Source organism: Heterocephalus glaber, unplaced genomic scaffold, assembly GCF_053883595.1.
Source record: "Heterocephalus glaber isolate CG9 unplaced genomic scaffold, H.glaber_assembly_v1.0 deba00001788, whole genome shotgun sequence".
Lineage (NCBI taxonomy): Eukaryota > Metazoa > Chordata > Mammalia > Rodentia > Bathyergidae > Heterocephalus > Heterocephalus glaber.
The window spans coordinates 2,298,633-2,317,149 of NW_028258471.1; the positions used below are offsets into that span (position 1 = coordinate 2,298,633).

The following is an 18,517-nucleotide window of genomic DNA, read 5'->3' on the forward strand; positions in this document are numbered from 1 at the left end:
AGTGTAACAAACACACTCCTATGATTACGAACTCTGGGGAATCTGCCCTTCCCCAGAACTCAGATTCTGTTGGTAGGGCTATTTCCTTTTCATCTGTAATTAAGGGCAAAATATGACATGTATACAGCCCACTGTGGCAAAGCTCCACTTCCATGGCCTGTAAAATGATTTAATCAGCAATGCTCATAACACTATTCCTTGTTTAAAAGGGTGTTTGTTTTATTCAGATGTATGAAACACGTTAATTCCTTGTATAAAGTCTTTACAATGATAAACACAATTCTTTACATATTTCCTTTGCTTGGTTTCATGGCAAAAAAGATAAACCAATAATGCGGGTAGAAACCATGTACTGGAAGCTAACTGTAGAACTACCCAGGAATGCAGAAAGGTACCTAAGAGTCTGTAAAGGAGACAAGTTCAAGACTGAACTGAGTTTTGAGCACTGTATCATCAGGCTACTTCCAGATCTCTCTCCTCCCTGGAATAAGATGTTGATAGTGTATGATTTGAGCTACAAGCCAAATGCCCAGCTTCCCTGGGTATAGCATGAACTTGAGGATACAATCTTGCAAAAGATTCTGATATTCTAGCAGTTATACACCGATTTCAGAGCAGTAGGCAGTTGGCAGAGAGAATCGTAGCTCTAGCTCTGGAGTTTCAATGCAGTTGAACAGTGGTTTAATGGGCCTTTACTACATACAGGTGCAATGAATATGAAGGCAGATAAGACATGGGCCTAACCCTGGCAGCCTTGGAAGAAGACAGATCACAAGTTCTGGAAAAGTTGGAACCAAGCTTTCATTTTAAAATGGTAAGGACAGACCAGCTGCTATGAGTGAGCCCCAAAGCTTTTGAGTCCCTTTGTGACTTCGGGTGGAAAGTTCTTTCCGATGTAGACAACACCACACCTCTAAGAATGGGAGCTTCGAACACTAAGTAAAATGTCCCTTTTCAAAGCTTTGTATTGTCCTCAGCCCTCCCGTGTGTGGAAAGTGAAAATCATTATGTCATCTGCCCATGTCTGATGGAGACCTGCAGGCAAGCTTAATGAGGCTGGGCAGTTGCTTATGATCTTGCCAGGGAGGATGAGAACACAGACATCTCCCTGTGGGGCATGTGGCTATGGAAGATGGCAGACAGAAGGCCACATGGCCCTTTGAGGTACACACGGAATGGAGAAGCTGTCCCAGGAAAAGATACCAGTGGGCTCCTAATGGGACATCTCTTGGCCTCTCCATTTAGAAATCTACCATCACCTATGTCTGGGCCCCAGGCTGCTATGCTGATGGTCCTGAATTGTATGTGGAACTGCTATAAACAAATACGCTAGTTTTTTTAAAAAACACATTAGTTTAGAAATTTCCCCAGCTAGAATAAATTCTCAAGCAAAAATAAGCAAATTAAAATCTCTCATCTAGTTTTACCAAATACCACTAATGCCCTATAGTTGTCAATGCTTCCCTTGAGTAAGATATATTTATGAGACATATCAATGACTCAGCTCCAACCCAGCTACTTCAACCATCTTTTTCTTGGGTCAAAATCATGCCCCAGTTTTCTACCTGCCTCCTCTTCCATGGCCCCTTCATACAGCCCCAGTTCAAACTCTGAGCCAGGCATTAGAAGTAAGAGAGATCACAAATAATTAGGCCAGGAAAAGTAGGTACGAGTACTAAAAACAAATCAAGGTAGTGACATCCTACCCAAAGCCCAACAGAGCTCTGGAGTATTCTTTCAGAAAACAGGAAACCTCGATTTTCTCTTGGTCTCTGTCATTTCAAGTTTCTCTATCATTTCTGCCATCTGTAAATGTTGAGTGTCCCCTCCCCATCTCCTGCCCATTTATATGACAGGCACATTGAAAATGGTTCAATCAGTAACAGACAAGTGCTTCAGATTCTTTTGGCAATGAGCCACAGGACTAAAGCACTCTGGATCACCCAGATTTGCTTATTTCAAAGGAGCCGTGACATTCCCTCCCCTTCTCTTTCCCCAGTGTTTTCAAAGAGCAGCCTGAGTCTAAACAATAACCAAGCAACTGCAAGCTGAGACATCTCCCGACAGGAACCCACCTCTTGATCGGTGAAAATCTCTATGAAGTTCTGGAAGGAAAAAGAGCCAGACTGGAGAATGAGCTCTCCGGTATTTTCAAAGCACTGCCCAGTCAGCACGAGCAGCTTATGTCGGGCGGCATCGGTGATCATCAAGCGCACCTGAAACAGAGGCAGGGAGCAAGGTGTGAGTGGGAGGCAGCACCCCATCCCACCCTCCAGGACAGTGACAGCCCTGAGCACAGGAAATTCATCACCAATAAAAGGCATTCATTTCCTGAGACTCTCATTTCTTCCCCGGGGGCTGAGAAGGCTGGAGGAATCATCCAGAAACTTATTAACTGAGGCTCTTAGCTCCCCCATGAATATCATTTTCAAAGTTCTGCTATAACCAAGACAGCAGTGGTGGTTGACTTTCTCCCCCTCATTTCCTCTTCCTTCTCAAAGCCATCATCACAGCTGGAAGCATTTGTTCCACAGCTCTTTGGAAGTGTCTGCTAGCTGTATGCAGTCTGTGAGAACAGGAAGGACTTGCAAATGTCCCACAGGTGAGTCACCACATGCAGTCCAGGTCCCTTAACTGGCCTCTCAGGAAGGACAGGTTCCCACTAAGTTCCCAAGCTGCACGACCTCTTCCCAAACCCTATCCAAGACTCCTTTCCTTCCAAGCCATGGAGCAAGCACACGGCTCCAAATGCAGTCTCCAGAGGGATCTGCAAGGTGCTTGACACTGAACATAAAGAAAATGCTACCTCTGAGTAGCAGTCTTTGAAAGTTACACTAAAGAACTCTCTGTGAACTTTAAGTGGCAGGAAGCCTGTTGCCTTTCCCAGGAACACCAGTCCAAGCACCAAGATATCTGTTCTGAGCCCAATTCACCAATGTCCAGCACATACTGCATGCCATACATCATACCAGACACTGAGACGAGGACACTAAAGCAGCCACAACCCCCTGCCCAAGAAGGCCATGTGGAATCATGGAAAAACACATGTAACTAACCAATGGTCTCAGCCCCATCTGCTCCACAAGCAAGCAAGGGTTCCTTAAAAAATTTCTTATTTTTCCTTTTTCATTTCTCACAGTTGTTTCTCAAGCAGTCTGCCTGAACATATTCCTACAGCTTTTTTCAAGTTGTGATTACCTCCTGATTCAATTTGTCATAGAGAGATTACTATCCCATCATTTTTCTCAACCATGTGTGTGAGCACACTGTCAAAAGTTTTGCTGATCTCAAGCAGGCAGAAGTGGAGCAAAACAAGCTACATAATGAAAGCCAAAAAAGTAGAAGCAACCCCAACATTCAGCAACTGAGGAACAAGCAAGCAAAGATAGTATATCCATATAATGAAATATTATACAGCCATAAAAAGGAATGCAGCACTGATCTATACTGGCACATAGCTGAACCTTGAAACATTTATACTAAGTAAAATAAGCCAGACAAAAAGGCCACATTTTGTATGATTCTATTTATATGAAATGTCCAAAATAGGCAAATCTATACAGAGAAAGTAGATCAGGGAGTGCTAGCAACAGAGCAGAGGGAAGAGTGAATGCTCACGGGTTTCAGAGTTTTGGGGGAGTGATAGACATGCTTAGATAGTGTGATGGTTGCACAGCTTTGTACATATCCTAAAAAAAAAATCACTGAATTGTATACTTTAAAAGGATGGGTTTCATAGTACCTGAATTATATCTCAATTTAAAAGGAACAAGCTATAACAGAGATGCTCAAAGCAAGACACAGTAGACAACGGAGAATCCAGGAACTCTGGCTACTTGGATGTCCAAGAAGCAGCTCCACCTCCAGCCTCTAAACTGCAGTAAACGAAGTGGAAAACAGAGCTATATCAACTCCTTGGCCTTGTCTTCAGCCAAGTTCTTATATCATGTGGGGCTCTGAAAGTCCCTGTCACTCTCTAGCCACAGCTACATATGATAATGTCACAGCAAGAGCCAGCACCAACATTTCAGGCACCACATGCCACAAGCTGTCCCGAACACTTCACACCTCAAAGCACAACATGGAGAATGGACATTAAATGTAAAGCTGTTAGTTATGATCTCCATTTTATAGAGATGCAAACTCAAATGAAGACAGCCAATGACTTGCTCCAGGCCACCACCAAAGAGGTGGCAGACCTGGGATCATGAACCCAGGTAAGGAGACACCAGCTGCCACTCTCCTGAGCCCTGTGCCGGGGTGGGGTGCAGGGAGCTGGGAACGGGGCTTGCATCTTCTCCAGGTTCTCAGCCCGAGGGCCTACAGTCTAGCTCCTTTCTACCACCCTGCCAGATCCACCCTGCAGCACACACCCCATGTATGCCCCCAATTCCACACTCCCTCACCTCCACCAAGTGCTACAGATCCAGCTAGCACCTCCAATGGTGTCCTTACCAGGAGCAATGGTGTGAAGTAGTCAGATGCAGAGAAACAGACGCCAACTGCTTCAGGAAGAGCCCTGAACCTAGCTCTTCTCTCTTCTATTTCCCTCCACCCCACCCCCGTCCCCACCTGTCTGGCCCCTCCAATGTGAGCAGTTGGTTTCCATCCAGAGTGAGGCCCCACCCAAGATCCCTGGGAGCCCACTGCTTACCTCGGTGCTGACTGCCTCATCGGAGGGGTTGATCAGGACCACTGTCTCCAAGACGTCACTTCGGTGATGAAGGATCTTTTGTCCTGCAGGCACAAAAACACACAAAGAGACCTTTAGCTCTTCCAGATGAAAGCCGCCCACCTGCTCTGGGGACAGCAGAGGAATTTCTGCTGACAATGACAATGACAATGAGGTGGCACAGGGCTCAGGGATTCTCCGTCCTGTCTCGGTGCTACAAAACCAGAGGGTGCACACACAGCATGCTCTTCGCAGAGCTGGTCTGTGTGGCCTTCGGCTCCACAGGCTCTCACACTCTCTGATTTTCAGGGCTGATCCAGGCCTGGGCAGCCTTCGTGCCCTAATGGTGGTTTTCATCTGAAACAAGGCTGCGGATGCCAGGAAAACTCAACAGGGCTCTTGACATTTCCTTTCTCATGGTAATGGGGGATGTTTCTCCCTATCAGCCTTTCTTCTGGTGAGAACTGCACCCAGATTAATTAGGAGCCTTATTGTGAAATGAATGACATCCAGAAACCTGGGCTAACAATTAGCCCAACAGCCGGAATGGCCGTCTGAGTCAGGCTCACAGTCTGTTGGGGTAGTCATTAATTAATTCACTTGCTCATGAAAAGTACAGAAACTACAGGCAAATGAAAAGTGGAGAACAACCCTCCCCCTGGACAGGGTGGCCAAATTGCTCCCTAAACACAAGCAAAGTTGAGGGGGAACAACAGAGCAAGGTGTCATGAGGGACAAGGAAGCCCTGTCTGAGGAGGGCCCAAATCTATCAGGGGCCCCTGGTGTGACAGCCCTGACTTCCCACACCTGAGGAGTCCTGGGTCATTCTGTGGCTGAGCCAGGCCTCCAGCCAAAGCGGACCTGGTCTACAGATGGTCTTCTACAAAGACAATGAAATTAGAGCCATTGGGCAGATGAGTGGCCAAAGCTCTGAGAAGGGAGTGTTCTCTCCAAAAAAGGGAGGAAGACAGGTGGTTAGGAGAGTAGATAAGAACAGGTCTGCTCCTTGGAAGAACCGGAAAGCTTGGATGACAGGAGGAGACAGAATCCAGGGAGATGCCTAAATGAGGGAAATACAGAGGACATAATGACCCAAAGCAACTGTTTTCTAAGAAAATAGCTCAGTAGTTCTTCCCAAAGCTAAAATGGAATTATATATGACTCAGCCATTCCATCACTGGGTAGAGGTGGAAGCAGGGACTTGAACAGATACTCATATGTCTGTGTTAACTGCAGCATTATTCACAATAGCCAAAAGGCGAAACAGCCAAATGTCCAGATATTGGATAAAATGTGGTACACCCATACAATGGAATACTGTTCAGCCATACAAACAACGATGTTCTGATAATACTGTAACACAGATGAATCTGTAAACATTAAGCTACATGAAATAAGTGACGACGCAGGAAGGACAAATACAGTATGAAAAGCAAATTCACAGAGAGTAGATTAGAGGTTACCTGTGCTAAGGGAGGGGGCATGGGGAGTTTTTGCTTAATGAGTACATTTTCTTCTTGGGGTGGTGAAAATATTTTGAAAACGAGATGATTATAATTCACATCACTGAATTGTACATTTAAAAATATTGTACATTTAAGTGGCAAGTTGTTTTTTATATATTTACCCTAACTTTATAAATTAATAATGTAGTTCATACTTTTTTCTTCTATTATCTTTATCCAGTTTTAGGATTAGCACAATGTTGATTTCCTAAAATGAGGGAAGAAGTGTTCCTTCTTTTTTCTGCTTTAATTGTTTGATATAATTTATCAGTTAAAATGTTTATGAGCCTGCTGTTGTTATATAGGTAGGTTTTCAAGCTAGGAATATACTTTCTTTAATAGGTGCTATTCAAATTTTATATTTCCTCCAGAGTCAGTTTCATTAATTTGTCTTCCAAGGTACTTCTTAGAAGTTGTCAAATTTATTTCAAAACAGATTTTTGAAATATGCTCTCTGTATCCTTTTAAATTTTGTATAATCTGTGGTAATGTCTCCTAGGTCTTGATATTGTAATTTTAAAAATATATAATTGATATTGTGTAACAGGAAGTAAAGGTCTAAAGGAGCAGGGGAAGTGGGAGGGGCAGGGGAAAGGAAATAAGGGAAAAGAAAAAATATGAGAAAAGGAAAAAAGTGGAAACAAAGTCTTTGCAAATAGGGAAGGGTGGAGGGGGTGAAGGGAGGGCAAGGGAAGGGGAAAAAAAAATTAGAACCAAGAGACTCAGGTAAAGGTACAAGATCCCAATGAAGAATGTAACTGTATTTTATACCTAAAATGCACCAGTAAACTTAATGGGGGAAAAATTAATAATGTACCAACTGTTGAAATAATGTACTTTACCTGGGTAAATGGAATGGTTTGCAAATTGTGTCTGGGTAAAGTGGTTAGATAAGAAAGAAAGCAGTTCAGGGTACACAGCTCACTTAAGGCTTTCTCCTTTGTATCACCAAGGACAAGAAGTACTAGAGTCAGTGATGTGTCAACATTCTCCTCCACCAGCCACTCCTCCTAACTAGTATTTGCCAATAAGCCCTAATCATTCCTAGAAGCCATGGGGCCGGGGATTTAGCTCAGTGGTTCAGGCGCCTGCCTCGCCTGCCTCGAAAGCGCAAGGTCCCAATCCCCCCCGTACCAAAACAAACAAACAAACAAGCAAAAACAACACATACCTAGAAGCCAAAAATAAAGGATAATGGTGCTGGCGACTGGACTAAGACTTCACAATATACTGCTTCATTTAATCACCAACTTAATCCCCCAAAGAGCTCTCTGACATAGGTGTTATGATTGTCCCCCATTACTGTCGAGAGCAATGAGCCTCAAGAAGAGCATTAAGCAGCCGAAGGTCAAGCAGCCACAAGGAGGTCGAACCAGGGTTTGGATCCAGGCTGCCTAGCTCTAGAGCCCTTTTGTGTCACTGCCCTACAGCTTTAGCTACTAGGACTAGGATTTGGAAAAACAGACCAGGCACAGATATCAAATGCCAAAGGAGAGCTAGAGAAAGGAATGAAATCAGGGATGTGCTTAAAGAAGCAAGAAAGCAGAAAGCATCAGAAAAAATATTGGCAAAACTAACTAAATAATAGACAAGGGGGCAGCACCTCTACATAAAAGAAAATGAAGTAAAGCAAAAGTTCAGGATGTCTTACTCCACATCCTTCAAAACAGAGAAACTCCGAAACAGAAAAAAAAACATTACACAGTTTGAGCAGTCAGAGAACTCAGACTTATTTAAAACAAACCATAGAAAAGAAAGTTCATTTATTCTGAATGCCAAATTCTGTAATTTGTTGGAAGTTGCCTGTTTGGGGGAACTTTTTAGTTTTATTTTTGACAACAATGTGCACTTAAAACAAAAGCAGAATAGGGGCCTGGGATTTAGCTCAGTGGTTTCGCCGCCTGCTGTGCAAGTGCAAGGACCTGAGTTCTATCTCTGGTACCGAAAAAAAAAAAAAAAAAAAAGCAGAATAAATTTTAAAATGAAAATTAGAAAAATGCATAAGCCCATCTTTCATCAAGTGGCCTCTAGGTCCTTCCATTAGTGGCTTCCTTGGAACAAAGATTTCAAAATTTTGGAACGCATCGAGTTGAGACAAAGTTAAACTAAAGCCTAAGACCAGAGAGAAGTGAAGAGTCATTTTTTCACTGTATAGTATTTTAATGTGAGTACCCAAAGCATCAGGCAGTAAATGCCCACTCACTGACCATACACTGAAGGAATTCACGTAAGTACACTGGAGGCAAGGTTCAGAGAGGCGGCTCCCTCCCCAACAAAGGATGGTGGCATTAGACCCTCAACCCTGAGCACACCCTTCAGAATGCAGCCCAGCACAGCCAAGCTTCTGTGGCCCCACACCCACACGCCCTTCCCCAGGCACAGCGAGGCTCCTCTGCCAGGCACTCCTTGGCAGGGGCTTCTTACCCTCCACCAGAAGTTCCCTTCCTCTTCGGCTTCATCACTGGTAAGCAAAACAAATACCATGTGACAGACACTGTTGACCTTCGGTCCTCCCAAACCAATTTTCAGACCACTGCACACAGGAATTCAATGAAGGGTGCTCTTTGTGTCCATCTTTGGAACTGCTGAGGGGAATGATGGTCTACCAAGGTTCCCTTGCTGCTCCGTCGACAGAAGCCTCTTTAGGGCACTGCTTTGTGCGAAGGAGAGGATGAGAAGGGAGAGAGAAGTTTCATGCTCTTGTTGAGCCTGGACAGTTGGCCAGCTCCTTTCCTCTGCAGGATATAACTAGGGGCTGGGCCTCCCTGGTATCTGGCAGAGGGGCCTGTCATGCTCCCCCACCCCTGGCATCCCGTGGGTGCCAGCTCTCCCATGGCAGACGGCTCCCAGTTCAGTGGTTGGGATCCTCACAAAGTTACATACTTGGGGAATGTCTCACGCTGGGAAACACGCCAGGCATTCTGAAGCAGAAGCCACCACCCTCGCTTGGGAAGGTCTCATTCAGTTGCCTCGGGAAAGAAGTTCCCAAGAAACAAAGTCACCCGGGGCCCAGCCTCTCTCCTCCACCACTGGAGCCTGTGATCTCCAAAGACACCTCCAAGGGAAGCCTGCAGGCAGCCCCCACAAATGGGAGCAACACGGGAAGCTCAGTATTGGTCTGAGGGCAGTAAAAGCAGAGACTAGAGATGGAACCATTGTGCCACTTCCTGCTTCCCTGTGAAAGTCTTTGGGGTCTTCCCCCCACAACTCAGGGGCTTAGCGTGGTGGGACTGGGGCAGCAAAGATGGGGGCTGTGTGCCAAGTGTCCTCCTCACAACCAAAGGAGGATGCACTGGAGATGCCCCGAAGCAGCAGGGTCCCTGCAGACAACAGGACTTTTGTCTGTGTTCTTCCAAAGCTGTGTGGGAAACTCATAAAGAAGCCCGTATTTCTCAGTTATTGCTGGGACATTTTTTTCCTTTTGAAAACCTGACAGATTCACTGCATCTATGTGTCTTTTTTTGGTACCAGGGATCCAACTCAGGTCCTTGAGCTTGCACAGCAGGCAGTGAAACCACTGAGCTAAATGCCGGGCCCAATCTATGTGTCTTTTAAAGTGAGGTTGTTTCAGTGGTTTATGTTTACTATATCCAGGTGATTTCAAAGTCTCTTAAAGCAAAATGTTATTCTCTACGTACATTAGTTTCTAGGGTATGTATAGGGTCTCTCCCTTCCACGGAGTTTAAGACTCATCTAAATGCACATGTGCACACACTCTCAAAACATGGGCTCTCTCCTTGCTCTCAGAAGGTTAACTACAGCTGAACAGCCACAACCAAACCCACATAAAGCTCACAGCCTTCTCCCCCCCCACCCCAATGCAGTAGCTGGGAGGCTGCCCCGTCTCTGCTGGGCCCAGGGCAACCCCACCATTGCAGTCTGAGCCAGGTGACAGCTGCTGATGAAAGAGCCAAGTGTGGAGGAAAGAAGGCTGGAGCGATGAGGGAGCTGGGCGCTGGAGCAAACCCTGGTGTGAACAGAAACTAGTACAACTAAAACCTTTCAGATCATCTGTAAGGGGATTGTAACTAAAGGTCTTAAGGATGATTATTTATTTTCTTTTCCATTAATGATCACAAACCAGAATTTTATTTTGACAACTTCCTTTTCCTAAAAACTAATCTGCAAAGCACAATCTAGAAATGGTCCCAGAAAAATTTAGTCTTTGATTTCTATGCTGTATGGAAGGGAGAAGATGAGGAGGTTCTTGAATAACTGATAAGTAGGACTGAGGAGGGTCAGGGGCTTCAGCAAGGCTCTCCCTTTTCCCCCTTTCCTGCCACATGTGCACAGCTCTCATACCACCATGGCTATACTAGTTAATTCCTTCCAGGCCTCTGCCAGTGAAAACCAGAATGGGTTCTTTCTGAAAAGGCATTTGATACTGTGATCCAACCTTACAGAAATTCTCAGTTTGAAGAAACGGAAACCACAGAGAAGGTTAAAGGAGATTATAGAGTTACAAAGGGAAATACATGGGAAAGAGGAGGCCTGGGACCATTTTGCTGTAAGTAACATCTAGAAGACCAAGAAACAGCCACATACAGAAAATGTCTTGGTGTTAAGGAGAAATTAAGGGGATGCCTTTAACTCTGCCTCTTCACCATACTGGATTTCTAGAGAGGAAACCCCTCACTTCAAACCAATATACACAAAACATCCCCCAGGTAAAATGTAACTAAACAGATAAAAGCAATAAATAAAAGGTGCTCTATACAGAGACTCAAATTACCAACAAGTAATCACCAACAGGTCTCCCAGCAGCTTTTAATAACAGCATTTTATGTGAAATTCTATCCAGACCTCTTTGCTGCAGGAACCCACATACTATGCAAAGCAACTATGTGTTCAGTCTGAAGAGAAGCAGAGCCGAAGCCAGTAGGGAAGGATTTAACACTGGGATGCACAGCAGGCACCAGCCCAGCAGGAACACATCCCTGAGCTCTCTTCTAGATGGAGGGAAGACCAGCACATGAACAGTTCAGGAAGTAGAAAGGCCTGTTCAAGAGCCTGTGGTGGTCCTCTCTTTTATCTCACCTCAGAATTTCTGAGCAAGAAAAACAGAATTGGGTGAACACAGTTTTCCGTGTAACAGAGCTTCTGAGGGGCTACAATTACGAGATCTCTTTCTCGGGCACTCCAGGTTTTGGGCTCAGGAGAAACACCCAGAAGGGTTGAGACAACCAACCTAGTCTTCCAGAAGCTTCCCTTTTGTTCCCTGGAGCAAGAAATCATCTCAGCTCTGAGGGACAACATGGCCACCAGGCAGATCAGACAACTAAGTCCCTTTACCTCTGCCACAGAGATACTGTACTGGAAAAAACAAAGGTGTGAAGGGATCTGGTGTCTCCTGAATGTCCAGATCCCCAAGGACCAAGAGTGTCAGCACAGGACATGAAAAGTCAGTCATTACCAGGAAATTACACAGCATCCTTCTCTGGGGAGTACCACTCCTACCCTTGGAGGGAGTCTGATTTCTCAGGAGCCTTTACATTTCAAATCAACCTGTTCATCTTTTCCCCTTTCTCCACCTTCAGTTCTTGGCCTGAGGCTTGAAAAAGAACCCTTATTAAGCTGCTGTCTCAGAAGTGATAGGAACCATGGGTAAAAGATGAGCATACTGATTCTATAGTCACACACACTCGGGGAACCTCTTATGAGCTAGGTGCCATCCTACCTGGATCAACAAACTAAATATGGGTTAATATGCAGAAGCAGTTAGTGACAATATCTAATCTTTTCATCAATAGAAAGCCCATCCCAAGAACACAGCAATAAAATCTTACATGTAAAGAGCGCTTTGGAGCTTTCTAGGCGCTCTGACCAAAGTGCTGGGCACAAATATCCTTCTCCTTTCTTCACAGACCATGGACCTACTATCTAATGACTTGCCCAGAACCTCACAGACAATGTGGAAGGGCAGGCTGGGGACCCCTGTCATGCTGTGCTCATGACCCAGGTCATGGCTAGGACATTATCCCTTTCTCCTTTTCCTGATCCACTCACATCCAAAATGAAGGTTTTCAAATTGGGGTGCCAAGATTCCTCTCTGTAAAAGGCACACCCGCAGCCTGGGCTGGCTGCTGAGTTGCTGGGAGAAGACACACTCACCCTAAGCAGGGCATGGTGGCTGCCCACATGCCCTGGAGGCCAAGGCCTTCCTTGTTTCTGCTGAACAATCAGCTGGGTTCCCTCCCACTTGTCCTCTGATACTCAGAAATGGCCATTTGTTTTCTGTTCAAAATGAATTATTTTTCTGTATGTGTTTCATCTCTTGATGCATGTTCCAGAATGGCACACCACTCTTCAAATTCTGAACATCGCTTTTAAAGAGAATTTTAAAAATATAATTCCACTGTAAACAAGTTAAGGATACCCTGTGACAATTTTTTTCAATACAAATAAATTGACCATTTCTTGGGAGCAATAAAACTTGTTTTTCTCACCTTGCATGTCTTGGGTTTTAGAGAATTTAGTTATTACTGAATTTGAGTCTATACCTCATTTTCTCTACATTTCCTGGACTTTGTAGCTGCTTTGGTCTGGTTTTCTGTGTGTTCTACCTCATCCTTCCCCTTGGTGGTTCTGCCATCTTCTGCTTTGTTTTCCTGATCTTCATCTGCCTGGATAAATAATAACCAAAGCCCTCAGACTTCCTAGGTTCTTTGTTCCAAAGTGTTCCCACCCAGCCTTCTCCTGCTGGCTGAGGAGCCTGTTTTTCATTTCCCACCTCTCCTGTTCCAGCTGCACATAGTAGAAGCAGAGTTCCTGGGGACGGGATGCCAGGTGACAACGGGTCTCATTCCTTTGGTAGGGATCTCATTTCACCTTCTAAATCCTCTCTTCAGTGTTTTACTCCTACTGAGTCTCATTCCCTTAGGTTCTTCCCCTGTATCTGTTGATTCTGTCTGTGTCTCTTCTGTCTATGTCTCTCTTTGTTCCCTCTCTTCAAAGCCTTAAGGCAAATGGATGAGAATCTAGAATCTAGACTGTCAAGAGTTAGAAGTAAAAGACAGTGGAAAACAGAAATTTGCTTCCTTTTTCTTTTTCTATTTTATCCTGTGGCTGAGAGCAGAAATGAACAACACCAACACTGGAGGTTGATAAAACTTGGGCTCCCTCAAAGACTCTTGAGAAGGACCAGCAACACCCAGTGTAGGCATCAGCTGAAGAGGACAAGACAGCCTGAAGGTCGTATCTTCAGCAATGCACAGATGCTACAGATTTTTTTTTTTAAGGCAGTGAGTGTCCACCTGTCAGGGAAGCCAAAGCTGATATGGGTCAGCATCTTTCTCGCCATTTACTACTTTATCATTTAAGAAGTGTGATCAAAGCATATGGTGAATGTTCAGTATTAAAAATTTATTACAGTAAAAGACACATTGCCATTAATCTTCCTCAAAATACTCCCTTCCCTCTTTGAACTCACTTATCCCACTTACCTCACTTTCTGAAGCAGTTCTGGAAGTCCTCCCTCGTAAGTCTTTAGGTGTGCTATTGTGGCTGCCTTGTTCTGAACTGGTTCAAAAGATTTATCTTTCATGGTCATTTTGACTTGGGGGAAGAGCCAGAAGTTGCACAGTGCACAGTGCCAGAGCCTGCTAGTAAGATGGATGAGGATACACCATGATGTTTTTATGAGCCTGTCTTTCTGTCAGATGGCCTGCAGCAGTAGCACTCACTTTAGTTTCGAGCACACTCAGACACTCACAAAAGGAGACTTCCAGAACTGCTTCAGAAAGTGGCAAAAACATGGGACTGGGGATTTAGCTCAGTGATGCCACCCCACCGCCTGCCTCTCAAGTGCAAGGTCCTGAATTTGATCCCTGGTACCAAAAACAAGAAAAAGAAAAAAAAAGTGGCAAGAACAATGGGAATGAAGGGGAAGTATTTTTAGGGGGATTAATGACAATGCATCTTTTACTCATAATTTTTTTTAAGACATGGTCTCACTTTGTAGTTCAGGCTGGCTCTGAACTCATGGCAATCCTCCTGCCTCAGCCTCTTGAGTGCTAGGATTACACGAATGCACTACCACTCCTAGCTGAAATAGATTTTTAAAATATAACCATCTGCCATAAATTTTGGCCCCAGCATAGGAGGCCCTAAAGGAGTCCTGGCGACCACATCTTCCCACTTACTTCTCCCTCTCATTTTACAGAATAGGAGGCTTCACAGACAGGAGTGGCCTGTCATAGGCGGAAGACTTGTATTTGCACAATTCCCAGAGGCATTTCCTACGTACATTATACATACATTACAGACACTTCTATTTCACGATGTTTGCTGAAATAGACACTACCTTTCATTTCTGATGTACTTCAGAGTTAACAGAACTTTTTCTTTGCACGTTATAATGATCAATGACAATAATTCTTCCTATTTTACAGATGGGGAAATTGAGGCTGACAGGGAAGATTGTTTTAAGAAGAGTTGGCTGTCTTTATCATGGAGATGAAGCTACTGAACCAGGTTTTCAGTTCAGCCCATCTGACTCCTAATCCTCACCCCTATCCCTCACTGCTTTTTAGATTGCTTTAGGAGGTTACAGATCCAAATCCTTACTTTTATTTTCGTTTTTTTTGGTACTGGGGATCAAACTCGGGACCTTGCGCTTGCAAGGCAGGCGGTGGAACCACTCAGCTACATCCCCGGCCGCAAATCCTTCCTTTTAAAACATAAAATTTATTGGAGATACATTTTCCCTAGAATACCATAAAATAATCCCACCATTTGAGATATAGATTTGGGGATTATTTTTATTTTGAGGGACACCTGCTACATGCCAAGAACTTAACTAAATATCAGGTAGAACCAGGAGATTACCAATATCAGCAACTTTTTTTTTTTTTGGTACTGGGGATCGAACTCGGGTCCTTGGGCCTGCACAGCAGGTGGTGAAACCACTGAGCTAAATCCCCAGCCTCGAATATCAGCTACTTTTATCTCAAAAACAGCACCTTCTGCCTACTAAAAACAGTTTGGAACAAAGAGGTTCGACAATTAGACCTAACTTTCCTAAGAAAAAATCTGCTGTTGTCCTTGTAAGAGATGCTCTTCGGATAAGATGTGAATTACTTATTGAAGACACCATTTTCTGGAATTTAATTTGGGAAAATCAGTACTGCTTTTATAAACTGAGTGCTGAGTTTAAACTTAAAAGAGATGCTACCCTTACCCTGCAGGGAAGGTACATTAGTGGGAATATTATAGACAGTTAAGTTAGGTAGAAATGTTAACGTGTAGTCAGATTGGGCCCTTGAGAGAGTCAGTGCAAAAAATGAAAAACACGTAAGTGTGGCAGGAGGCACATCTGCTGGAAGCCAGACCTCAAGATAAGGGCCAGGCCTACTTGCCTCCCCAAGGGTAAGTGGTAACACCTGACCCAATAAAGTCTAGATAGACATCAGTCACCCCATGGGTAACCAAGACCTCTGGATCCAGCCTTTCCTAAAAAAGTTCTTTGTTCTTTCCATGTACACTCGCTACGTGATTTGCTTCCCCACTGGATTATTTTTACCTAAGCAGTTATATTTGTAATCTTACTAGTTGATCATAATTTTGTCCCATGTTGCACCCACCTTGTGATTTTGCTCTCTAAAACTTCCCCTGGGATGTGGGGTCCCTGGCAACCCACTCAGGCCCCCTCCTGCCTCTCAGGAGCTAAAATCTCTCTCTCAATAAATATTTCCTACTCAACCTCCGTTGTTCCTTAGAAGTCATTCTTCCATTTTGGGGAACACGAACTGACGTAGCTGACATCTAGCAGGTTGGGAGTTATTTTCTCTCTCCTATATCGCTTGGAGGTCCTATATCAGGAAGACTCAGTATTTGGGCTATTTCTAACTCAGGGAACAGAAGTCTGAAATACAGTCTGATACACAGCAGGAGCACAGTTAATATCGGATAAAGGAATAAATAATAAAAATGGCTATGTATACTCAATACTTGCGCTGCACCAAACACCAGCCTAAGTTCCTTAGGTCTGCCAGCTCATTTAATCTGCACACAAATGCTATGAGGAAGATACTACGCCTTTTTTACAGATGAGGAAAATGGAGGTTTGAGGGTCCTCAGAGTTAGTCCTAGACCTAGGATGGGAAGTGGGTGGTCAGTGTGCACAGCCCAGGCCCCAACTGATGCCATTTCTAAAGGGAGGAAGTAGACAGGTGACAGCGAGGTTGGGGTGGGGCACACAGAGTGTGCAGTCCCCGTGGGATCCCCAAGTGGCTCTGTCTAGTAAGCCGGCAGAGACAGGGATCCATGCTTAATTGACAGGTGGGGCCATGAACCTGGCATATTTTTAGTTGACACTCTTGGAGAGCATAGTAGAAGCCTCATGTTGAGAATGGTCTTGGGCAATGCCCCTATTTGAAAGGCTGGCAAAGGCCGCTGGAGGTGACAGAGAAAAGGGATGAGATGTTAATGAAACCCCAGCTTCTCTGCTCCCCTTCACCCCACCCTGAGGTGATCTAAACCCCAAAACTGTTCTGAGCCCTAGACTAAGCTAAAACTCACCCCTCATAAAGGAGAGTTAAAGCAGAATATTTCAAAGATATTAAGTGATCCACTGAGAACTCACACCTGATTTTAAAGTCAATCTCAAACACTCCTGGTCTGAGCTTCATACATGCTGCTATGATAGGCGACTGAGACTCTGGGAATGGCTTTATTTTCTCTCAGAGGCCTGGGATACAGGTGCCTGATGGAGGAGAAAGCACAGTGCTGGCAGTTGTGGTTCTCAGAATCTACTATTTCTTATAGGCACTCTGAGAAGCTCCATAAAAATGCAGATTCACATGGCCCAACCTCCAGCTTTGTGATTCAGGGACCCCAGGGCAAGCCCTGTGAGTCTACATTTCTGCAATCTCCCGGTGATTCTCATGGGTTTGGGGCTGTCTTCTGTGAAACATAAGATAGTGTAATGATGAATATTCTACTGATCAATAATAACAAAATGAGCGACCTCATTTAAAATCATCCTCACATTGTTTTTATGTATAACTATCCTAATGTCGGAACATACTGCTAGAATTATTTCCCTTGGGACCAAGTGTGCTCATTAAGACTCAATCAACTTTTCTCAGTAAGTATTGATTCTTGGAAGCATTTGACAGGTTTATCTGACATGTAATTTGCCATCAAACTCCTGCCATTGATCAACTCCACAGAAACAGCTGACCTTCTGCCTTCATCTGTTCCTATCAGAATCAAATCACACTATTGTTCAATGCAAAGCCAGCTGCCTTTAAAACAAAAACTGTATTAGTTTATTTTGCTATTTGGCTACTGAAAGGAAAAAAAGACAAATAATACAAATAGCTGGCACAGCATATATTAAACCTAGACTGTAACAACTGCTGACCCCTTGGCAAGCCTTTAGCCTTTGGCCAGGGAGGAAAAAGTATGAGTTGATTTTTTTCCCAGTAAGTCTGGAAGGGGCAAAGCTACTGGCAGAGGTGGCATCTGACTGGACACAGCAAACAGCCTTGTGATCACCTAGGAAGGACTTCTTTTTTTTTTGAGACAGGATTTTGCTATATCACTCAGGCCAGTCTCAAACTCAAGATCCTGCTGCCCCAGCCTCCCCGTGCTGGGATTACCACACCCTGCTCCGGAAGGGACTTCTTAGGATCAAGGTCCTGGCCTAAAAGGATGAGGCTCAAGAGTGGCAACCTGGTCCCAGGTGAAGTGGTGCCTGGGCTGCCACCATCTGTAATGGCAACATATAGGTGGATCCTAGGTCCTGCACTCTAGCCCAGAAGAATAAATCTGGTTATCTCTCCAAATACAGTAGCTCACATAAACCTGCAGCCAACCAAAGGGACCTGGGATTCCTGTTTATCTGAACTGTTTATGTATACACCACACTGCATCTTCAGAAAGGGAGATGCAGGTGGCCAACTTGCACATGCACACTGACTCACATCTATGTATTTCCACCCTGCACGGGGTGTTAGTCATGGCTGGATGCTTGGCTACCCAGAAAAGTACACCCAGTTCTTACCGACCTTGCAGCTCCCCTCCCAGAAAGAAGGGCAATTCTCTGCACACCAGGGCACAGCCCTGGGTCTTCTGTTTTCCTGTTCTTTGTCCTTGGGTGCATGTCCTATCTGGGGACCCAAATGAAGGGTCTTTGGGGGCTGGTTCTCAACCTCTCTCATCTGGGTGTTACTGAATCCTAAGCATGCTCCTATCAAGCTTTTTCTTTAAACCTAAGGCACCCAGACAGTCTTCTAGATTTCTAACCTGTTTGTAGGCTTCATTTTTTTTTTTCTGGTACCGGGAATAGAACTCAGGACCTTGTGCTAGCCAGGCAGGTGTGGTGCCACTGAGCTAC

General features: G+C 44.6%; 1 protein-coding gene across 2 annotated transcripts in view; it reads right to left on the minus strand.

Annotated features, from left to right (window-relative positions):
- Map1b (microtubule associated protein 1B) overlaps positions 1 to 18,517 on the minus strand; it is a 105,950-nt gene that overhangs the window by 21,210 nt on the left and 66,223 nt on the right. Inside the window, exons 1-3 of one of the 2 annotated variants that reach the window (XM_021250683.2) lie at positions 8,602 to 8,909; positions 4,655 to 4,737; positions 2,076 to 2,216 (exon numbers count right to left, since the gene is read on the minus strand). In XM_021250683.2, coding sequence (XP_021106342.2) covers positions 2,076 to 2,207 — 132 coding nt within the window. In that variant the 5' untranslated portion in view covers positions 2,208 to 2,216; positions 4,655 to 4,737; positions 8,602 to 8,909. Of the gene's footprint in view, positions 1 to 2,075; positions 2,217 to 4,654; positions 4,738 to 8,601; positions 8,910 to 18,517 lie in introns of those variants that run through there. The other variant, XM_004872855.4, reaches the window with a different exon arrangement.